This window comes from Hirundo rustica, unplaced genomic scaffold (genome assembly GCF_015227805.2).
Source record: "Hirundo rustica isolate bHirRus1 unplaced genomic scaffold, bHirRus1.pri.v3 scaffold_275_arrow_ctg1, whole genome shotgun sequence".
NCBI lineage: Eukaryota > Metazoa > Chordata > Aves > Passeriformes > Hirundinidae > Hirundo > Hirundo rustica.
In genome coordinates, this window is record NW_026690328.1 from 1 (window position 1) to 24,000 (window position 24,000).

Below are 24,000 nucleotides of genomic sequence, written 5' to 3' on the forward strand. Positions count from 1 at the left end.
GGCTCAGAGCAATTGCCAGGGCAGAGGGGAAATGGCACAGGGAGGGCACAGCCGGGGGCTGGCTCAGGGTCACACTGAGCCACCAGCAGGGTGGCACAAATGTCCCCCTCGGCCTGCCCAGCGCCTGGGCACAGCTGGGCTGGGGACGAGCTGCGGCCACAAAGCCAGGCTCAAACCCGGCTGTGCAAACTGGGCTGGGGCTGCTGGAGCTGCTGGGGCTGCTGGAGCTGCTGGGGCTGCTGGGGCTGCTGGGGCTGCTGGAGTTCCTGGGGCTGCTGGAGCTGCTGGGGCTGCTGGAGCTCCTGGAGCTGCTGGGGCTGCTGGAGCTCCTGGAGCTCCTGGGGCTCCTGGAGCTCCTGGAGCTGCTGGGGCTGCTGGAGCTCTTGGGGCTGCTGGGGCTGCTGGGGCTGCTGGGGCTGCTGGGGCTGCTGGAGCTGCTGGGGCTGCTGGGGCTGCTGGGGCTGCTGGAGCTGCTGGAGCTCCTGGAGCTGCTGGGGCTGCTGGGGCTGCTGGGGCTGCTGGGGCTGCTGGAGCTGCTGGAGCTGCTGGGGCTGCTGGAGCTCCTGGGGCTGCTGGAGCTCCTGGGGCTGCTGGAGCTGCTGGGGCAGCTGGAGCTGATGGAGCTCCTGGGGCTGCTGGGGCTGCTGGAGCTGCTGGAATTCCTGGGGCTGCTGGAATTCCTGGGGCTGCTGGAATTCCTGGGGCTGCTGGGGCTGCTGGAGCTCCTGGAGCTGCTGGGGCTGCTGGAGCTGCTGGGGCTGCTGGAGCTCCTGGGGTTGCTGGAGCTGCTGGAGCTCCTGGGGCTGCTGGAGCTCCTGGGGCTGCTGGAGCTGCTGCGGCCTGGGGCCGGGCTGTGGTTGCCCGGGAGAGTCGCTAGAGGGGGATCGGACCGCTCGCTCCTTCCCCTCCGCCCCGCTCACCGACGCTGCGGGAGCGGCTCCGGCCCCCGGCCCCGCCGAGCCCAGCGAGGATCCCTGCGCTGGTGGGGCTGGGGGATGCTCCCTCCGTCTGGGGTGCCGGGAGAGACCCCCAGAGTGGCACAGCCTGGGGTCTGCTCAGAGCGCAGAAATGTAGCTACGAGGAGTCCCCAGGCACTGGGCAGAGAGGGGTGGGGGCACCTCATCCCAAAGGGAGCTGCACGGGAGGGATGCTGCCAGGAGAATCCTGCAGGCAGCCGGCAGCGAGCCAGGGTGAGCACCCTGCCCTGCCCTGCATCGCCCGGAGGACAGGGAGGAGAAAGGGGAAAGAAAATCCTCGTTGTGAAAGTGGCACTGAGCAAGGCTGGAAAACCAAGCCCGAGGGAAATGTGAGCGTTTTTAATCCCCAGGACGGCAGAGGGAGGATGCCAGGGAGGCACAGGCAGTGCCAGGATGGGCGGGATGTGGGCTTTGCTCGGGGCTGTGATGCTAACACAGGGACAGGGACACTGGAGCACACACAGCCCACGCTGGCCTGGGTCACACTGCCCTGCTGCCTTCCCCTGCCCCCAAATCCCAGCCTGGGACCCCCCCCACCATTCCCAGCTGCAGCGGGAAGTTCTCCTTGCCAGGCCTTTCCCAGAGCCCGTTAATGCCAGGGAAATGGCAGGGCCTGGCTGGGATTTCAGCGTCCCCAGCCCCGTCTCACCCAGGTAGTTGATGGAGAGGTTCAGCTCCCGGATGTCGATGTGGACGGAACCCTTGGGGATCTGGATCACCTCCTCGTAACCTGTGGGACACCCAGGGGCTGCTGAGGGCCACGTTCAGCCTCCAGTCCCAGAGCCTGGGCTGGATGGGAGGGTGAGCCAACCCCTTATCCATGGGGAAATGATGGAAAAAGCATTTTGGGCAGCAAAATGGGAGCGGGTTTGCCCTGTGTGTTCTCGTGATGGGATTGGCTGTACTGGGAATGTGCTCTGGAGCTGGGATGGACCCTGGCTCAAGGAGAGCAGACCTGGCTCAGCGTGCTGGGGAGCAGGGAAGGAGCTCAGAGCCCTGTGTCAGAGATTTGGGCACCACTGGAGGCCGGGGCACGGCTTGGCTGCTGGGCAGAAGGGATTTGCTGCCTCCTGGCCTGGTCCTACCCCTCGGGATGCTGCTCTGGGATCTGTCCCTGCCCGTCCCCGGGGCCGGGTGAGGTCGAGGAGGGTCCTGAGGGTGAGCAGGCCGTTTGTTCCCTACCTCCCTCGGGCAGGGAGTGGTTGAAGACGCCCTCGATGGTCTCGCAGGAGCTGCCGTCTCCCCCGCACACCCGGCACTTGTCCTCCTTGGAGTCGGAGCCCAGCACCCGGTCACAGCCCACGTGCTGCGGGAAGGAGCAGCGGGAATGAGCCAGCCTGGAGGGTCCTGCCCTGCCCACACCTGCCCTGCAGAGCCCTCACTGCCCGCCCTGGGCACCTCTGCCGCCCCAGGAGTGTCTCTGCGGGGCTGGGAGGGCGCGGGCGGCGATGCTGGGATGAAGCGGAGGTTGGGATGTGGAGCCCAAAGGACGCCCTGTCCCCGCAGCTCACGCGTCCTCGTGGCCTCTGTCCCTGTGCCACCGCCTGCGGGGTGGCACAAGGGTCACCGGCACGGCTGTGGCTCCCTCGGGTGCAATCCCCCTTTGCTCCACGGGGTTCAGCCCCATGGAGACAAAAAGATCCCAGAGGTACAGGAAGGGAGACAGACAGACACACAGTCTGTCTGTCTGCCTGCCTGCGGGGGGATGTTGGCCACTCCCATTGAAAATTAACTTCTACAGATCCCACTGCAAGGGAAAGATCAAAGGGCCTGGGGCTGCACAGGCTGGGAGTGCAGAGATCCACAGGCAGGGAATGTCTGGAGAGCGGATGGGCACAAGCTCAGGGTGGGAATGCTCCTGCTCCCACTGGGTGTCCAGGCAGAGAAATCATGGAATTGCTGGATGGTTTGGGTTGGAAGGGACCTTAAAGATCCTCTCATTCCCACTCCTGCCGTGGCAGGGACACCTCCCACTGTCCCAGGCTGCTCCCAGCCCTGTCCAGCCTGGCCTTGGGCACTGCCAGGGATCCAGGGGCAGCCACAGCTGCTCTGGGCACCCTGTGCCAGGGCCTCAACACCCTCACAGCCAACAATTCCTGCCCAATCTCCCATCCAGCCCTGCCCTCTGGCACTGGGAGCCATTCCCTGTGTCCTGTCCCTCCAGCCCTTGTCCCCAGTCCCTCTGCAGCTCTCCTGGAGCCCCTTCAGGCCCTGCCAGGGGCTCGGAGCTCTCCCTGGAGCCTTCTCCTCTCCAGCTGAGCACCCCCAGCTCCCTTAACCCTCCACCCACCCCACGGCTGGGTGAGCAGTTTGAGGGCAGCTCTCTCCTGCCTGGGGCTCTGTCCCTGTCCCTCCTGGGGCTGTGTCCCTGTCCCCCTCCCCAGGGCTCTGTCCCTGTCCCCCTGCCCCTCCCGAGGCTGTCCCACCTTGCACTCCCCGTTGACACAGATGTCGTTGGAGTCCTGCCTGCACGGGGTCCCGTCCACCACGGCCGCCGCCCGCTCCGTGTAGAAGTTGAAGCCCTCGGCCAGGCAGTTGAGGGAACAGGCTTTGACACCCCCTGGGGAAGGAGCCAAGCAGAGAAAAGATGTGGAAAACCGTGAGGGTGCCCCTTGGAGGAGGCAGGAGACACCAACCCCTGGGGGACACTGTCCTGGGAACGTGGGCTGGATGTGCCGGGGAAGGAAACAAAGGGATTTGTTCTTATCTGGGTCACTCCTGGCACTTTACAAGTTGTAAAACCCTTCTGCCCACGTTACCAACAGGGAAACTGAGGCAGCAGCTCCTGAGCCACCATTCCAAGGCTTTTTTTCAGCTGCCAGAGCAGAACAACCGAGTTACTGGGCCAGAGAACCCATTCCTTTCTGCCCGAGGCTGCTGATACCCAATCCTCCCCAGCCGTGTGAGGATGAAGGGGAAGGATCTTCAAGTTACAGCTGAAATTTCTGTATTTTCTGTATTTCCCACCAACCTTTGCCAAAGCATCACCCCAGGAGCAGCGCCTGGCTATCCGGATAAAGCTCCTGGGAGCAGGATGTGTGTCCAGCAGAGCATTCCCTGGCTCCTGCCGTGGGATTTTATCAAATCCTGGTGTGGCTTGTGGCGTTTGCTGCCTTCACTGAGCATCCCAGGAGAGCCAGCAGGGCCCAGGCAGAGGTGCCTGGGCTGTGGCAGTTCCCTCCTGGAGGCAGCAGCCCCTGATCCCCGTGCCAGAGCTGGGAAGCACCTTGGATGGGAGGAAGGGGAATGTGCAAAGCTTGGAACTCAACAGGAACATCAAAGGGGCAGAGGGAGGGGAGCGGGGCCCAGCTGTGCCTGGGAGAGCAGCTGGGGGGAGAGAGAGCAAAGCTGGGAGAGGGAGGAGCAGGAGGAGACGCGAGAGGGGAATTCAGCAGCTTGGAGGCATTTTCTGGAGCAGGATGCCTGGGCAAGCCCCTGGAGAAGCTCTGGGAAGCAGCTGCTGAGCAGGGTGAGCTGGGGCTGCCCCTGCGCTCCAGGACTCCGGTCCCGTGGTCACGCTGCTCCGTGTGGCACGCTGCCTCAGGATTTCAGCTTTTATATTTTTCATTCATCTGCAGCCCTGCAGTTCTTTAGGGTCTAACTCCAAACTCCACACGCGGTGTGAGCCGCTGCTTCCCCAGTTTGGACAGACACAATTCCTCTCCAGGCCTGGGAATCCAGGACACCTCACTGCCTGAGGCTTGGGAGATGGAAACAAAAGTGAGTTGAGGGGAAGAGGAGCAAATCTGGGGTAAATGACTTCATTACCTGAAGCTGTAATTGGAAGATTAACCCCAATATGCAAATGGAGCAGACTTATCAAAGTGTGAAAACCTGTGACCACTGTGAATTTTTGGGTGCAGCCCCTGGGGGGCTTCGTCTGCCCCAAATGTACCTGAAGGCCCTTCAATAAACAGAACCTCTTTTTATTCCCTTCATTTTGCCCGGCCTCTGTTTTTAGGCAGCCCCAAAAGGCGTCAGGGATGAATCCCTGCAGGCTCTCCTCGCTGCTCGCTCGGGAAAGGATTTCACATGGGGATTGGGACAATTTCCAGGCGGGATTTGCCCTTGGCAGCCAGGTCACTGTGCCACCCTCCAGAGGAAAGGAGGCTGGAACCACTGCCCAGCGTCTGCTGGGAACAGGAGCGTCCCTGGCACTCATCCGGCCAAGGGGAGCCCTGGGCATCGCTTGTCCTTGTTCAGGTGGCTGCAGTGACAGCTGTGTCCCCATGACAGCAGCACTGAGCACGGCAGCATCCTCTGAGACAGCACAAGGCGCCTTGGAACTCCTGGAGATGGGAGGAGAGCGACTTCCACAGGACCAGTGGGACCGCTGAGCTGACCCAGGGAATGTTGCTAAACACAATGATGGAATCCCAGAATATTCTGAGTTTGGAGAAACCCACAGGATCATCATTCCATTCCCTGTCCCTGCACAGACACCCCAACAATCCCACCCTGAGCACCCCTGAGAGCGCTGTCCAAACGCTCCTGCAGCTCTGGCAGCCTCGGGGCTGGGACCATTCCCTGGGGAGCCTGGGCAGTGCCCAGCACCCTCGGGGGGAAGAACCTTGCCCTGAGCTCCATCCCAAGGCCTGGCACAGCTCCAGCCCTTGCTGGGCTCCTGTCCCTGTCCCAGAGGGGTGAAAGCCCCAGCCAGGCACCATCCTGCAGATTGTCACCCCCTCCCTTCACCTGGGGTCTGCCCTGGTTCCTCCTTTGCATGTTTTAACAGAGCCATTAAAGCAGAATATTTTCCGCCGGCTGCTGCCTCCGAGGATGTTTTGTTCCTCCTGCCTGCCCCCTCCCATGGAGGAATTAAGCCTTATTACAATTTCTGACGAGCGATCTCCTGTTTTCCGCAAGCTCCCGCTCCTCCCATCGCTCTCCCTGAACTCCCGCATCGCCCAAAAGAGTGAAACGGAGAGCGCAGCGAACAAAGCAAAGTAAACAAACAATTAAAGCCTCGTTCCACGAGGAATCTGCGGACTGCTGAGCTCAGCGCTCCTCTCCGGGGCTCTGGGATCGCTGGCAATCAGCCCCGCACACATCCCGAGCTCAGGGAGCCGCTGTGGAGCTCCTTCCCTTCCCAGATCCCCGCATTGGTGCTCCTCTCCTCCAAGCTTGCGGGGCACTCCTTGCCTGCAGGGTGGGGGTGCTCCGTGCCCCTCCCAAGGATGCTTCCTGAAGGAATGTGGAGTGAGGCACCCCCGAAGCCCCCCACCCTCCTGGGAAGCCCCGGGAAGGGGCTCAGCAGAGGGCCAGGGTGGTGAAGGGGCTCCCAAAGTGCCCAAAACCAAGCTGAGGAGCAGATTCCCTCCTCATCCTCAGATTCCCCCCTCATCCTGCCGGGATGGGGCTGCCACCAAAGAGGGATCCTGGGGTGCTGCTGGTGCCAGGGGAGGGAGGGAGTGGGCACGCTGGAAGGGCTCAGGAGGTGAGGAGCAGCCCCCACTGCCACCCCAGTGTCTGGTGGCACGGGGGGGACGCGGGGACCAGAACATCCGTGGCCAGGGCAGGACAGGAGGGGGCTGATCCCTGGGATCTGTGACATGGGGAAGGTGGAGGTGCGAGGGATGTCCCCACCTCCCCCAGGATGTGCCTCTGACACCCAAATGCCACCAAGGATCACAAAACGCCCCGGGCATGCGAGGATGGAGGTTCTGGTACTGCTGAAATCACGGAGTCACTGAGGGGGTTTGTGTTGGAAGGGACCTCAAAGCCCATCCAGTCCCACCCTGCCATGGCAGGGACACCTCCCACTGTCCCAGGCTGCTCCAAGCCCTGTCCAGCCTGGCCTTGGGCACTGCCAGGGATCCAGGGGCAGCCACAGCTGCTCTGGGCACCCTGTGCCAGGGCCTCAGCACCCTCACAGCCAACAATTCCTGCCCAATCTCCCATCCAGCCCTGCCCTCTGGCACTGGGAGCCATTCCCTGTGTCCTGGCACTCCAGGCCTTGCTAAAATTCTCTGCCTTTCTTTCCAGTCCCCTTTAGGTACTGGACACAAACCAGTTCTGAGACAGAGCCCAGACTGGTGCAAAGAACCTCCTTGTCCTTCCCTGTTCCATGCTCCCTCCCTGGCCCAGGGACACCCTTTGACACTGAATAAACAAAATAAAAGTGCTCCTCGTGCCCACTGCCCACAGCACAGGTGGGGAGAGGAGATGAACTCTGAGATCCCTTCAGAACACGGCGCTGTCAGCGCTCCCAGCCTCCTGCCAGGAGAGAGGTTTCATCACTTATTTTATGGCAGAGAAAGCTGAAGCAGAGAGAGAGAGAGGGAGGAAGGGGCTCTTTATGGAAGCCAAAAATCCATATCAGGGTCAGGTGACACCTCAGGGGTGATGTCCAGCTGGGCAGCCAAGCCCTGGGCCATGCCTGGGGAGGAGAGAGGGGTCTGAGCCAGGGCAGCTCCAGCCTGCAGGGTTGTCTTCCACCTTGGCACACACTGGGGTCTTGGGGTGACTTTACAGCCTCACGATTTTATTACATTTTTATTGATCCATCCCCTGCAGCCTCAGCACAGCTGCTCCAGCTGCAGGAGCCCCGCTGGGAGCTGGGCTTGTTTACACAGCTGGGAAGGATTTCCCCAGTCCAGTTCATTACCTCCACGGAGGAGACGAGCTGTTCCTCCTCATTATTGAGAAATTTCTGCCGCAGAGCCTCCTCCTGCCCCCTCTCCTCACCAGGCCCTTCTGCAGGACCCAGGGCTGACCTCGGGAAGAGGGAAGCGCTGCTCTTTGAGGGATCCACTTCTCCTGCTCAGGATGCTCTCCCTGCCCGCTCTGTCTCCTCCCCACCGTGCACCAGACACTCCCTTCCCTTGTCCACCCTCCTCTGTGCACCTCAGCAGCTGAGGATCCAGCCTGGAAATCAGCTTTTCCTGGAGGACAGCACAGCTCCCGGGCTGCTGGGACTGGCTGTGGCAGAGCAGTGAAGGTTGCACAGGGGGAGGTGGCCCAGGAGGCACAGCAGGTTCCTGGAGGGATGGACTGTCACTGTCACTGTCACTGTCACCTGAGGGCAGGCAGCACATCCCAGCAGCACTGAGAGGGCAACCAGAGCTGTGGAAATCCTGACCAGATGTTCCCAGACCCCATGGACCACAAGACCCATCCCTGCAGAGCGTGCGGGAGAGCAAACCTGTCTCGGGTTCAGTGCAAGACGTGTTCTATTCCCATCTGTTGAAATCGGCTGAAGAGGTGTTTTTCTCTATCTCATAATTCAGGGGGGACAGGATGGGTGCCTTCTGCTCACGGGCAGCTGTTAAACCAGCTGGGGCAGTGTTCTCACCCCTTCCAGGCCCCTCCTCCCTGCAGGGACATCTGCTGTTCATGGGCCATCGAGGCTCACTGCATGGCTGAGACAATTCCATCATCCCATGGGGAGATGCTCCGCCCAGGGGAGGAGCCCAGCATTCCCAGCTGGATAAAACCTGGCATTGGGAACAGCAGCACAGCCTGTGTGCACTGGATTGCCAGAGGAACACCGGACCCATCTCAGCACCACGGGACCTTCAGAGGAAAACTGCACCCTGCTCCAGGTACAGGATCATCTCTGCTCCAACAGAACCACACCTGTCACTGCAGGAGGACAGGACTGGACTGCTCCCAGCACCCCGACCAACAGGGTGTCAGGTCATGTTCTGACTCTGGCAGTGTTTTTCTTTCTTTGTTCGTTTGCTTGTCTTTTGTTTTTTTATTTTTTATTTTTTTTTTTTTTGTACTACTGCATTTTCAATATTCCTAGCAAAGGACTGTTATTCCTATTCCCATATCTTTGCCCGAAAGCCTCCTAATTTCAAAATTGTAATATTTCAGAGGTTTGCATTCCCCATTCCGAGGGAAGCTCTGGCTTTTCACCTGACTTTCCAAACCAAGACAAAACCCGGGCAGCCCCGGCCCAGCCTCACCTCCCCGGTAGGTTTTCCAGGTGTAGTACTTCCCTCGGAAGGGAACGTTGTCGAACTCGGCGCACTGCAGCTCTCGGAAGTCCTGCGAGCCCGGCGGGCAGTCCTGTGGGCACACGGCCACTGGTCACGGTGGGGGGCAGCTGCCAGGAGGGCAGGAGCTGCTCCAGGCACTGCCACCAGCCCTCGGGGACAGGGACAGCAACCCTGGCAATGGGGCACTGCCACCAGCCCTCGGGGACAAGGGGGACAGCCCTGGCAATGGGGCACTGCCACCAGCCCTCGGGGACAAGGGGGACAGCCCTGGCAATGGGGCACTGCCACCAGCCCTCGGGGACAAGGGGGACAGCCCTGGCAATGGGGCACTGCCACCAGCCCTCGGGGACAAGGGGGACAGCCCTGGCAATGGGGCACTGCCACCAGCTTTGGCAACCAGCCCTCAGGGACAGGGACGGCACCCCTGGCAATGAGCCACTGCCACCAGCCCTTGAGGACAGGGACACCGGCCCTGGCAATGGGGCACTGCCACCAGCCCTCGAGGACAGGGACACCAGCCCTGACACTGCTACACGGTGTCAGGACAGTCCCTCCTGCAAAGCCAGACATGATTTGAACACCAAGAGCATGAGGAGGTGCTCCAGGAGCTCTGAGTGATATGTGGCTCCTGGGAGCAATTCCTCAAAACAAAGTGCAAAGCCCAGGGAAGGAACAGGACCCATCTGCTTCCCTCACCAGCAGCCCGTGGGTGTTAAAGCTACAATTCTCCGGGCCCCAAGCGTCACTGAGCTTCCCCTCACCACAGATGTTTCTGTAAATCTTTGAGGTTTCAGCCTCAGCCCCGGGAAGCAGAGTCTGACCCAGCCACTCGTGCAGGTGCAGCCTGGGAGAGGCAGAGCTGGAATCCTCTGTCTCCCCTCCTTTCCCCCCTTATCTTTGGGCCCCTCTGGATCCCCAAGCCCTGCAGATCGCTGCAGCCCACCCAGCCCTGGAGCCGGCTCCCACACCTGCCCAGTCCTGCCTGGAATTCCCCATTGTGGGATCGCTGCCGGCACACCCCGCTCAGCATCATCATCCTCCTCCTCCTCCCACGGCTGCACAGAGCACCCCGCACCTGTGTGGAGAGGGCTCATCCCAGTTGGAGAGGGCTCATCCCAGTTGGAGAGGGCTCATCCCAGTTGGAGAGGGCTCATTCAACCCAGAGAGGGCTCAACCCAACCCGGACAGGGCTCAGCCCAACCAGGGAAGGCTCATCCCACTTGGAGAGGGCTCGTCTCCTCTGGACAGAGTTCATCCCATCTGGACAGAGCTCATTCTAATCTGGACAGGGACCATTCCACCCAAACAGGGCTGATCCCAATGGGACAGGGCTGATCCCAATCCAGACAGGGCTGATCCCACCTGGACAGGGCAGATCCTATTCCAAACAGGGCTGATCCCATTCCAAACAGGGCTGAGCCCACTCCAAACAGGGCTGAGCCCACCTGGACAGGGCAGATCCCATTCCAAACAGGGCTGATCCCACCTGGACAGGGCAGATCCCACTCCAAACAGGGCTGATCCCACCTGGACAGGGCAGATCCCACTCCAAACAGGGCTGATCCCACCTGGACAGGGCTGAGCCCACTCCAAACAGGGCTGATCCCAATGGGACAGGGCTGATCCCATTCCAGACAGGGCTGATCCCACCTGGACAGGGCAGATCCCATTCCAAACAGGGCTGATCCCACCTGGACAGGGCTGAGCCCACCTGGACAAGGCTGATCCCATTCCAAACAGGGCTGATCCCACTGAGACAGGGCTGAGCCCACCTGGACAAGGCTGATCCCATTCCAAACAAGGCTGATCCCATTCCAAACAGGGCTGATCCCACCTGGACAGGTCTGATCCCACCTGGACAGGTCTGATCCCATCTGGACAGGTCTGATCCCATCTGGACAGGGCTGATCCCGTCCCGGACAGGGCTGATCCCATCCCAAACAGGGCTGATCCCATCCCAAACAGGGCTGATCCCCCTGGACAGGGCTGATCCCACCCCAGACAGGGCAGATCCCCCTCCTGCACCCGCCCTCCCCTGCCATCCCCGCTGCCGGGCCCGGCCCCACTCACGTCGGTGTTGCAGGAGCGGTAGCGCTTCCTCTCCCCCAGGCAGTACTTCCCTCCGATCGTGGGCCTGCCAAAGAGGGAAGGAGATGTTGAACAGCTCCTGGCACCGCTTGGGCCAGGTTTCTGCCCCGAGGAGCTTGTGCTGGCTGCTCCAGGGGGCTTTTCCCAACCCTGCTGTGCCACAAGGACCGATCCTGCCTGGGCAGGGCTGGAGCACAGCCCCTACAATCACCCCCCAAGTGCACAGAGGGTTTGGGGGTGTGGTGGAGCCCCAACACCAACACAGAGCTGGACAAAGGCATTCAAAACCTGCCAAACCTTCCAGGAGCCATTACTGAAATGGAAGCAGGCCCAGATTTACGGGGATGGACCCGAAAGCAGCTGTCACTGACACACCGGGTGACGTGAAGGGACACGCACAGGGCTGGTGTGGCACTGGAGAAGTGGATTATTGTCAAGATCTTTAGTAGGACAATGTGCCTGCTCCACCGAGAATGGCCTGAGGATGCTTCTCCTTCTCTCCATCCCTTTCCTCCCCTCAAAGCCCTCCCCAAAATGCGTAGATGGAAGAGGCAGAGATTGTTGGGTGAGCCAATTCTCCAGCTGGGAAATCTCCTGTCTCCTCAGGGCAGTGCCACCTGTGCCAGCTTTACACTTGGTTCTCAGCTGTTTCACTCCTTGCCGAGCCTCAGGCACCTCCAGGGCTGGGAGGAGGGGGCAGAGGTGGATAAAGCCCCTTCCCCACCGGAGCAGAGTGTGGAGGGCACAGGCACCTGGACCTGCCTTCCCCATGGACCTTCTCCACGGTGTTGGAGTATGAATCCCCCTGGGCCAAATCCATACAGTGCCCAGAAATGTGAGGATTGAACCAGAACCTTCAGAAAAACTAAAGCACATAAATCCACACAGACATGAGGTAGGAATGCAAGTTTAGTTTTAAATAAAGACTGAAGTAGCTAGTAAAAAAAGAGGCCCAATACCTAGTTTATAGTTCAGTAACATTGCCTTTTGCAAAGTTAGTGAAATTCTAGCCATAACAAAAATAATGAAGCCTTGCTGAGAATTCCTGGATGGAACAGATAGAATTATATATGTAGAATTTGTGTAAGAATCTTACGTCAATCTTAACTTAGGATTGGCCCAGCAAGAATATAGAAAATTCCTGTAAGTACCTAATTGGTTACAAATAGAATAAAAATGTGCTGCTCTGAGAACACAAACGCACAGGACTCAGGAAAACACCGATGCTGCTGTTGCTGCTATTTCTGCTACTGATAAGATGTCAGGGGACACGGAATACACGCTGTGGCTGCTGCTTCTGCTTGGGACTCACAAAATTTCTGTTCTGCGTGCTGCAATGGACTCTGATAAATCATGGGACTGATTTAACCATGCAATAAAGGACTTTGCTTTTACAACGACCCAGCTTCTCCTCTTCAATGAAGACACCCAAAACATCTCGGGATCGGCTCAGCTGGGGACACTGCAGGGTCGCGGTGACAGGGCCACTCACTGGGGACACTGCAGGGTCATGGTGACTGGGCCAGTGGCTGGGGTCGCTGCAGGGTCACGGTGACAGGGCCATTGGTTGGGGACACTGCAGGGTCACGGTGACAGACCAGGGGCTGGGGACACTGCAGGGTCATGGTGACAGGGTCACTCATTGGGGACACTGCAGGGTCATGGTGACAGCGTCAGGGGTTGGGGTCACTGCAAGGTCACAGTGACAGGGTCACTCCTTGGGGACACTGCAGGGTCACGGTGACAGGGCCAGGGGTTGGGGTCGCTGCAGGGTCACGGTGACAGGGCCAGGGGTTGGGGTCGCTGCAGGGTCATGGTGACAGGGTCACTGGCTGGGGTCACTGCAAGGTCACAGTGACTGGGCCAGTGGCTGGGGACACTGCAGGGTCACGGTGACAGTGTCAGCAGCTGGGGACACTGCAGGGTCACGGTGACAGGGCCAGGGGCTGGAGTCACTGTAGGGTCACAGTGACAGGGCCACTCATTGGGTCACTGCAGGGTCACGGCGACAGGGTCACTGGCTGGGGTCACTGCAGGGTCATGGTGACAGGGCCAGTGGCTGGGGTCACTGCAGGGTCACGGCGATAGGGTCACTCATTGGGGACACTGCAGGGTCATGGTGACAGCGTCAGGGGTTGGGGTCACTGCAAGGTCACAGTGACAGGGTCACTCCTTGGGGACACTGCAGGGTCACGGTGACAGTGTCAGCAGCTGGGGACACTGCAGGGTCACAGTGACAGGGCCATTGGCTGGGGACACTCTAGGGTCATGGTGACAGGACCAGGGGCTGGGGACACTGCAGGGTCACGGTGACAGGGCCATTGGCTGGGGACACTGCAGGGTCACGGTGCCCACCCGTGACCCCCGCACGTACCTGGGGCTGTCGCAGTGGCGCACAGACGAGGACACGCCGCCGCCGCACGTCCGGCTGCACTCGCCCCAGGATGACCAGGACCCCCAGGCTCCGTCCACGCCCTCCGGCCGCGTCCCGAAGGGCACACACTCCCTCTTGTAGCACCACTGCGGGGACACAGAGCTTGGGACACCCCGGGCGTGGCGGCTCCTGATCCCACAGCCTCCACGGGACACGGAGCCAGCTCGAGGCTGGGATCTTCTCTGATCCTGAGGAATCTGAGCTTGGAGCTGCTCCGGCCTCGGAGACAAATGTTCCAAGGGAAAGGGCGCTCGCCTCTCGTTCGGGTCAGTGTGTCCCCAGCCCCTGTGGCACCATCCTGGGGATGGGCAAGGGGTCACATCCCACACATTGCCAGAGCAGCTGTGGCTGCCCCTGGATCCCTGGAAGTGTCCAAGGCTGGGTTGGAGAGGGCTTGGAGCACCCTGGGCTAGGGAAGGTGTCCTTGCCCATGGCAGGGTGGGACTGGATGGGCTTTGAGGTCCCTCCCAACCCAAACCAGTCTGGGATTCTCCTCTAAAAGAGGTCCTGGCTCCCTCACCTCACATCCTATAAAAGCCCCCGGCAGTGCTCCAGGTGATCTTGGAGCTGCTGCTGCCGGGCAGGGCCAGGGTCCCTGAGGGACACGGACACAACCTCTGCCAGGACAGGGAGAGTTTTGTGTGTATTGGGAGCTCAGGCTGTGGTTCGTGTGTCCAAAATGTCCTGATCAGCGAAGGGCTCGGGTTCAAATAAAGTTTAAATTTTAATATCGGCGTTGTTGTGTCATTGTTTTGCTGAGGATCCTTAAAGGATCCGCCTGTCCCCATCCTACTGGGAGACAGATGCTCATGGAAATTTGCCTGTGAAATGTTTCCCTCAGGCCTGGCACGTGTCCCACAGTCCCTGGAGTCCCCAGCCATGGCAGGGGTGGGACGGTGCCAGAGCCGCTGCCGCTCTCCGGGCGCGGTGCCGGACACGGGGGCTGAGATAATCCCAGGAAGGAAGAAAGCTCTGTGTGCTCTTTCCAGGGGCTGGGAGCCCACCCTGGAGCCCTGGCACAGCCTCTCCCTGCTCCTCCTGAGCCAACTCTGCATGGGCAGCCGGGAAAAACGCACGGTGGCTTCCCAGGAATCCCAGCTCATCCTCCCTGGGAGCACCAGCGCCTCTCCAAAGGGGGATCCCTTGTGGAGGAGATGCTCTGCAGGCACAGCCTGGAAACCCCACAACATTCCCACAGCCTGGGAATAGCTCCAATGAGTCCTGGGGGCTCCTTCCCCTTTCCATATTCCACATTCGATATTCCATATTCCATATTCCACATCCCACATTCCTCATTCCACATTTGATATTCCATATTCCACATTCCATATTCCATATTCCATATTCCATATTCCACATTCCACATTCCACATTCCATATTCTATATTCCATATTCCACATTTCACATCCCACATTCACCTTCCACCTTCCACATCCCATATTCCATATTCCACATCCCACATCTTGCATTCCACATTCCATATTCCATATTCCACATTCCACATTCCACATTCCACATTCCACATTCCACATTCCACATTCCATATTCTATATTCCATATTTCACGTCCCACATTCCATATTTCCCATTCCACGTCCCACATTCCACATCCCATATTCCACATCTCACATTCCACATTCTACCTCCCACATTCCATATTCCACATCCCACATCTCACATTCCACATTCCACATTCCATATTCCATATTCCACATCCCACATCTCACATTCCACATTCCACATTCCATATTCCATATTCCACATTCCATATTCCACATTCCACATTCCATATTCCATATTCCACGTTCCACATTCCATATTCTATAATCCATATTTCACATACCACATTCCATATTTCCCATTCCATGTCCCACATTCCACATCTCACATTCCACGTTCCATATTCCATATTCCATATTCCATATTCCACATTCCACATTCCATATTCTATATTCCATATTCCACATCCCACATTCCATATTCTATATTCCATATTCCACATCCCACATTCCATACTCCGCATTCCACATCCCACATTCCACATCTCACATTCCACATCTCACATTCCACATTCTACCTCCCACATTCCATATTCCACATCCCACATCTCACATTCCACATTCCACATTCCACATTCCATATTCCACATCCCACATTCCGTATTCCATATTCCATATTCCACATCCCACATTCCACATTCCACATTCCATATTCCATATTCCACATCCCACATTCCACAGCCCACATTCTGTATTCCATATTCCACATCCCACATCTCACATTCCACATTCCATATTCCATATTCCATATTCCATATTCCATATTCCATATTCCATATTCTACATCCCACATTCCATACTCCACATTCCACATCCCACATCCCACATTCCGTATTCCATATTCCATATTCCATATTCCACATCCCACATCTCACATTCCACATTCCATATTCCATATTCCACATCCCACATCTCACATTCCACATCTCACATTCCATATTCCATATTCCACATCCCACATCCCAGCCCTTCCCAAGCTGAGCTCTGGGCTGGACTTTGGGGTGATTTCTGGGCTCCTTCCAGAGCCTGACACATCCCAGGCTGGACACCCCAGGCTGGACTGGGCGGCTCTGGACTCTGGCGGTCAGGGCTGGACAGGCTGCTGGGTGCTCCTAAACCAACCCCACGCCCAATCCCATTTTTTTCACCAACAATCCCATTTTTTTTCAGGAAAAGGTCCCCAGGCCCCCGTGCCAGCTGCCTGCAGTGCCCGGTGCCTTACCCCCTTGTCGATGGTGTTGGTTTGGCAGATGGTGCCCTCGGCCGCGGGGATGCTGTTGGTGATGCAGCGGTTGCTTTTGCTCAGACACCACAGCTCGCTGCACACTTCCTGCAGAGAGGGGTTTGTGGGGGCGGGCAGGGGCGGGGAGGAGGGGAGAGACAGAGAAACAAAACCCAGATCAGGATTTGCTTGTGCCGGGGGCAGCGTCACGCCCGGGAGGCACCGGCTGGGTGGGGCACGGGGACACGGGGACATGGGGACACTGAGTGTCCTCAGCACGGTGGGGACAACATGAGATCGACCCTGCCAGGTTTATCAGTCACCCCAAGGCCACTGACAGCTGTCCCCCTCCCCTGGGTTCAGCCCAAGCACTTGTGGGATGCCCTGGTGTGGAGGCTCCCCGGGCTCAGGTGGCACCATGCCACAGAGGTCACCTCTCCTCGGTGACACCCGAGCCAATCTCACTGTCCTCATCCTCACCCCTCTTCCCAGGGCTGAGGGATGTTCCCAGGTCTGTGCCTGTGCAGTGGAGGCCACGAGCATCCCAAAGCCAGGTGGATCCAGAGCGGGATCTGCGGGAACCTGGAGCTCCCTGTGAGCACACATAGCACAGCTGGAGATGTCCCTGCTCTGTGACCACTGGGGTGCAGGACGCCTCCAGCCTGCCCAGGAATCCCAAAGATTCCTCTGGAATTTTTAGAGTTGGTTTTTGAACGATCAAAGTAATGCCAGACCCTGAGCCAGCCCTTCAGAACCGGGCAGCTCTCGGTGTCTGCTCGGTGCAGTTGTGTCCACCAGGCGACTCCAGAACTCTTTCCAGGAGGTTTCCTGAGCTTCAGCCCATCCTGACCTCTTAGAGCTCCAGCAAACAAAAATCTTCCCTTGGCTGTCGCAGCACCCACCCAAAAGTGAAATCAGAGAGTCCAGGCCCTTTCCAGCCCCTCTGGAATCTCAATCCCCCAGGCTGGACTTCATCACCTGCGAACTGCAAAGCAACCCCTAAAATCTCATTTCCTGAGTTTCCTGCCTGGTCCCCATCCTGCTCCTCTTCCTACTGAAACAACCTGTGGAGAACTTGGTGCTTTCCAGGAGCAGCTTGCCATGCCTGAGGTTATCCAGGAAATGTTGCAGAGGTTCACAGGGTCAGTGACAGAAACTGCCCTGGGATGGGGAGCAGGGCCTGAGCTGCCACTGCCAGGGTCATGGAATTGTGGAATTCACCTTGGAAAAGCCCTCTAAGATCATCGAGTCCAACCATCAACCTGCACTGCCAGGCCCACCACTAAACCATGTCCCCAGGTGCCACAGGCACACGTTTTTGGACACTTCCAGGGATGGGGACCCCACCACTGCCCTGGGCACCCAATGCCTGTCCCATCCTTTCAGTGAAAAAATTTTTCCTGATATCCAATTTAAACCCACCCTGGAGCACCTTGAGGCCATTTCCTCTTGTCCTGTCACTTGTCACCTGGGACAAGACTGACCTCAGGATCTGAGATGCCTCAGCAGTGCCAGCACAGGGGACAGTCCCTGCCCTGCTGGCCCTGCTGGCCACACCATTCCTGACATGAGCCAGGACAGCCTGGGCATTCTTGGCCACCTGGGCACACTGGCACAGCGGCCATCAGCCTCCTCCTGCCCCGGGGGAGCAGTGACCCAGCAGGCAGCTCTGGCCACCTGTACCCAGTGAGGTGACAGCCAGTTCCTCACCCCCAGGGCTGGATCCAGCCTTCCAGCCCTGCATTCCTGCCCCCAGAGCTGGATCCTGCATTCCTGCCCCTGGGGCTGGATCCAGCCTTCCAGCCCTGCATTCCTGCCCCTGAGGCTGGATCCAGCCTTCCAGCCCTGCATTCCTGCCCCCAGGGCTGGATCCAGCCTTCCAGCCCTGCATTCCTGCCCCCAGAGCTGGATCCTGTATTCCTGCCCCTGGGGCTGGATCCAGCCTTCCAGCCCTGCATTCCTGCCCCCAGGGCTGGATCCAGCCTTCCAGCCCTGCATTCCTGCCCCCAGAGCTGGATCCTGCATTCCTGCCCCCGGGGCTGGATCCTGCATTCCTGCCCCTGGGGCTGGATCCTGCATTCCTGCCCCCGGGGCTGGATCCTGCATTCCTGCCCCTGGGGCTGGATCCTGCATTCCTGCCCCCGGGGCTGGATCCTGCATTCCTGCCCCCAGAGCTGGATGCAGCCCTGCATTCCTGCCCCTGGGGCTGGATCCTGCATTCCTGCCCCCGGGGCTGGATCCTGCATTCCTGCCCCCAGGGCAGGATGAGCTGGGGATTGCTCTGCTTCCCCCGGGGCTGGGAGAGCAGAGTGCCTCAGGGAGAGCTGGCGAAGGGAATTTGGCTCCCAGCTCCTGCACCCAAGCCCCGCTGCAGATGCCTTTAAGCAGGGGAAGGGGAGAGAGCCTTTCCCATCCTCAGGCATCCACCCCTCCGTGCTGCTCTGGCACAGCCAGAGTGACCACAGGGAGCAGGAGCCCCTTCTCCCTGCCACCAAGGGCTTCCTGGCTGTGATCAGGTCAAATGTTGCACTTGCTTGAGGCTCAGTGCCTTTTAGCACAAAAAGCCTAAAATTCTCACTTTCTAGAATTCCAACACCTGGTGACCTCCCAGCTCCCATCACAGAATCACGGATCGGTTCGGGTCGGAAAGGACCTTAGGGATCACCTTGTTCCAACCTTCACTAGGTGAGGTTGCTCCAAGCCTGGCCTGGAGCCCTCTCCATCTCATTGCACTCCTCAGTCACCCCTGGCCTGGCCTGGAGGGAGGGATGCTGCCCTGCTGCCTCCAGGGATGCTGCCCTGCGGCCTCCATCCCGCTGCGGTTTCTTTCCAGGGGCAGGGCATGGGTGGGCTCACGCGCTGGCTCATGGTTGTAATCGGGCCCTGGCGCCCTTTGGGTTTCTCCCAAACCACGGCGGGGCTGGAGGGGTCACCCAGGGACGTCTTTTGTGATCCTTGGATATGTACAGGAAGTGTCTGCCTGGGCTAAAAATTAACTGGGAGACGGGGAAGTTCCCATTCTCTGGTTTAGCAGGGGCACAGACCCCAGTGGGCAGCACTAAGTGACACCACGACCACGTTCTTTGGGGTCAGACTGCTCCTGCTGCATCTGCCCCATACCCAGGGGGATCTGGGCCCTGCTCAAGGCACCCCTGGGCCCTGCTCAAGGCACCAGCTTTGCCCTTTTCTCAGCAGGATGAGCTGGTGGCACCAGCAGGAGCCGGGGCATCGCTGGGCCCTCCCTCGCAGTGACAGCCTGGCTCACACCGGGGCACTCCCACGGCACAGCTGGGCTGGGATTTGTACAGGGACAGAGAAACTGAACCCTGAGCTGATCTCGTGTTTGCTCCTTCACAGCTTTCCAGGGCATGGACTGGAGCTGGAAAAGACCTCTGAGATCACCGAGTGCCACTTTGGAGTGACCCCCGGATTTTCAACCAGCCCAGAGTGCCACGTCCAGGTGTTCCTCGGACACCTCCAGGGTTGGGCACTCCAAACCTCCCTGGGCAGCCCCTGCCAATCCCTGACCACCCTTTCCATGGAGAAATGTGTCCCTGCTGCCTGTGCACCCCACTTCTGTTTCCCCCAAAAGAACGGGGATGCTTTAAGGAGCTCAAGCAGCCCTTCCATGCAGATGTTCCCTCACCGCTCCGTGCAGACCCTCGGCAATGTTTGGGACATTGAGAACAGCAAAGGGCCAGGCTCAAATCCAGGAAAACTCTTTTCTCCTGGAGCAGCCTTTCCTTTCAGTGTTCCTCTGGGTTCAGAGACCAGGGGATGGCAAGGAGGGCGGTTAGGGTGGGCAGCAACCTCCAGCACATCCCTCACCTCACCTGGGACAAAGACATTTCTGCTCCTGAGCTCAGATGAGCAGCACAATGACTTCTGGTAAGGATTATGGGAATTATGTCCTCGTACAAAGAGAGGGGAGCCTGGATGAGGGGAACCTTGGGGACCAGCAGCAGCCAAGGAAGAGGCGAGAAATCTCTTGCCATGGGATTAATCTGACCCAAACCGAGCTGGGACCAACATTTGTGGACAGGACACCCGCTCCTGTGTGCTCTCCCAGGGAAGCACGGCATGGAGCTCACCGGGAACTCGGCAGTGCCCCTGGTGTGGAGCAGGACAGGGGTGTGGGCAGCAGGGACAACCCTGTGTGATGCCTTCAGTTTGAGCTTTCACACATTTCAGGTTCTGTGCTGCCTGGGGGTGCAGGTCTGAATCTCATATTAATTGCCAGTAAACGCTCTTCACAGAGCAGGGACACAAAACAAATCCTTTCCCTGCTGCACACCAAGGACAACTCTCAGCCCAAAAGCACAAACAACGGTGGCTGGAGGGAAGAACAAGAGGGATGGGAGCTCACAGCCTGGAGCTGGAATTGGACAATTCAACCCCAATATGCAAATGGACCAAAACTTATAAAAATGTAAGACCTCGTGCATGACCAGTGAGACATTCTGTGACCATTTTGTGACCATTTTGTGATCATTTTTGGATCCATTTTGTGACCATTTTTGGATCCATTTTGGTTCTATTTTGTGACCATTTTTGGATCCATTTTTGGATCCATTTTGTGACCGTTTTGGGCCCATTTTGTGACCATTTTGTGACCATTTTGTGGCGATTTTTGGATCCATTTTTGGATCCATTTTGTGACCATTTTGTGACCATTTTTGGGTCCATTTTGTGACCATTTTGTGATCATTTTTGTGACCATTTTTGGATCCATTTTGGGCCCATTTTGTGACCATTTTTCTGTCCATTTTGTGACCATTTTTTGACCATTTGTAACCATTTTTGGGTCTATTTTGTGACCATTGTGTGACCAGTTTGGGCCCATTTTGTGACCATTTTGGGCCCATTTTGTGACCATTTTGTGGCCATTTTTGTGACCATTTTGTGACCATTTTTTGATCCATTTTGTGACCATTTTGGGCCCATTTTGTGTCCATTTTGTGACCATTTTTGGGCCCATTTTGTGACCATTTTGGGTCCACCTTGGCTGTAGCCCTGGTCAGGCCCTGCCCAAGGCCTAGAGGCCCGTCAAGAGATCTCTACTTTATTCTCCAGCTCTGCCCAGTCTCTGTTCCACGCCAGCCTTCCCGAGGCATCACATGGACCTTTCCTCGCCCCCGCCTCCCCTCCTCCAGCCCTGGGAACCGATAGTAAAGCAGGAAGGCTCTCTACCCCGTATTTACACTGGCGGGATTTGACTCCGTACTGGAAGCGGCACTGCTCGTCGGCATCGTAGGCCTGGCCCGGGGCCACCGTGGGGTAGATGAAATCCTGCCTGGGAGGAGCGTTGTTCAGGCACAATCCCATCCCGGAGCTGAAACCAGACAGGGAGAGGCAGAGCTCAGCAAGGCTGAGGGCAGACGCGGGCTCGCGGCGCCGCGCGCGTGGGATCTCCGATCCCCAGCAGAGGCGAGGGAACGGCGCGTTCCTCACCTTCCCAAGGCATCTTTTGAACCCGAAGGATTGGACATCCTCGGTTCTGTAAGCGTGACCCTCTGTTGCCAAATTTAATTATGCAGAGGAGGGTCAATCTTTAGTTGAGGATGTTTCTCCCTAGCATTCCACGTACAAAAATCAAATTAATTAGAGTAATCATACATTTTTGCTTGGCTGCTCCAGGGGACAAATCTGGCTCTGCTCTGGGCAAGAGGAAGTGCTCTGAAATCCTTCCAGCTGTGTGCCCAGAGCTGGGAAGCACATCCTGGTCCCAAGGTAACTCTGGAAATGTTGATCTGAGGGTTCATAGAATCCTGGAATATCCTGAGCTGGATCCCACAGGATCATGGATCCAGCCCCTGTCCCTGCACAGACACCCCAACAATCCCACCCTGAGCACCCCTGAGAGCGCTGTCCAAACGCTCCTGCAGCTCTGGCAGCCTCGGGGCTGGGACCATTCCCTGGGGAGCCTGGGCAGTGCCCAGCACCCTCGGGGGGAAGAACCTTGCCCTGAGCTCCATCCCAAGGCCTGGCACAGCTCCAGCCCCTGGTTGTCCCCACGGCAGACTGCAGGCAGGTGTGCCCAGCACCCTTGGGTGGGCAGTGGCTGGGCAGAGGAGCTGCTCCCCCACCCAGCCATGAAGCCCCAGCTGAAAGCAACCAGAGCCTCCCTCTCCAAGCCTGACCTGCTTGCCAGAGCTTTGTAGGATCCTCCAAATCCGGCCAGAAACGCCTTTCCCTCCCCTGTCCTCGCTGCTCTCTGAGCTCCCCCTAAATCACGGCCGCTGTCATCACCCCCAGCCCCGAACCCTGCACACACCACGTCCCACTGGATGCTCCTGGAGCCCGGGGTGGCCAGCACGGAGCACGAGGAGCGGGGCTGAACTCTCCATCCTCCCCCAGGCCTGCCAGGAGCTCGGGGTCAGCAGAGGACGAGGCAGGCGGTTGCGCCACGTGCCTCGCTGCCTGCACGGCCAGCGGTCACCGGCGTGGGGACAGGCCTGGCCGTGGCCACGCTGCCGCTGCCAGATGTGGGATTTGTGGGATTTGCCGCCGAGCCACGAGGTTTGGCCGGGCCTTGCAGGACGGAGGGAGCCCCTCGGGGAGGAGCCGTGCCTGCTCCTCTGGCTGCCTTCCACAAGCTGAGCTCTGCTCTTCAGACTCCCTGGGGGCTTCCCTCCACACTGACCCCACGCTTGTGCTGCTTCCAGTCGTCCCTCAAACCCTGCCCAGTCCTTCCTTTAGGAAGTGCCATTGTCCTACAAAAGCCCTCACCAAAATGGATCCTTTGGATTGCTTTGGGATGGAACCCCAGGGGCTGCCTGAACTCTGCACAAGGGTTTGACTCAGGCACAGTGAGAGCCTTGAAACTCTGGGATTTAGGAGCCTAAATCATGGGTTGGGTTGGGAGGGACCTTAGAACTCATCTCATTCCACCCTGTGCCATGGCAGGGACACCTTCCACTGTCCCAGGCTGCTCCCAGCCCTGTCCAGCCTGGCCTTGGGCACTGCCAGGGATCCTGTGCCAGGGCCTGCCCACCCTCACAATGAAGAAATTCCTCCTAATATCCAATCTAACCTGCTCTCCTTCAGTTTGCGTCCATCCCCCCTTGTCCTGCCCCTTCTCCTGAATCCTAAAGGTGCTTTGTAAGAAAAAGAAAACCAAAATCTTTTCCCTGCTTTGTTCAGTCACTAAAAATTCCTCCTCCTCAGTGCCTGCACCATGCAGACCCAACCCTGACCCCAGGCCCTCCTTCCCCAGCACACCAACCCTTCTCTGCGACTCCTGGCTGGACTGCAGAACCAGCCAAACACCTCCAGGGGGGACTGATCCGTTTGTGACGTTTTTGGACGTGAGAAACCCAAATAAAGCTCTCCCAGCCACAACATAAATGGCTTTAGATGTCCAACAGGCAGGAAAACCCCTGGGAAGTCTAAAGGAAGGAAAGAGCGCGGCTCCGGGGGCAGGATGAGGCGCTGGGAGACAGAACAGGAGGTGCTGGGGGGGATCTGGGGGCTTTGCTTTGGCTTTACCCTGGACTGGGGGAGGCCGGAGGAAGGGCAGGGAGGGGTGGGTTCCTTACTCCAGGAAGCTGGTGATGTAATCCCTGCTGCAGGTGGACCACACGAAGGGGTTCGTCTTCATGGTGATGTGGGCAGCCATCAGCTTGGCCGTCTCCTGCCCCCGCGAGCCGCAGCTGTTGCCCACGCCGTCGTGGTTCATGCCGAACCTGGGAACCACCGCGGGGCACAGAGAGGGGTCAGCTGGGCTTGGGCGCGCCCGGATCGCGCCCGGGGAGGGTTTCCAGGCGCTGCTGGC

At 58.5% G+C, this 24,000-nt stretch overlaps 1 protein-coding gene across 1 annotated transcript in view; it reads right to left on the minus strand.

Moving 5' to 3' along the window:
* Positions 1-1,546: 1,546 nt before the first annotated feature.
* Positions 1,547-24,000, minus strand: part of LOC120747890 (A disintegrin and metalloproteinase with thrombospondin motifs 10-like) — a gene marked incomplete at both ends in the record, with an annotated part of 41,587 nt that continues 19,133 nt past the window's right edge. The window contains 9 exons of the mRNA XM_040053940.1: positions 1,547-1,707; positions 2,160-2,283; positions 3,404-3,537; positions 8,891-8,993; positions 10,994-11,057; positions 13,386-13,531; positions 16,227-16,334; positions 21,417-21,558; positions 23,765-23,911. Coding sequence (XP_039909874.1) covers positions 1,547-1,707; positions 2,160-2,283; positions 3,404-3,537; positions 8,891-8,993; positions 10,994-11,057; positions 13,386-13,531; positions 16,227-16,334; positions 21,417-21,558; positions 23,765-23,911 — 1,129 coding nt within the window. The remainder of the gene's footprint in view (positions 1,708-2,159; positions 2,284-3,403; positions 3,538-8,890; positions 8,994-10,993; positions 11,058-13,385; positions 13,532-16,226; positions 16,335-21,416; positions 21,559-23,764; positions 23,912-24,000) is intronic.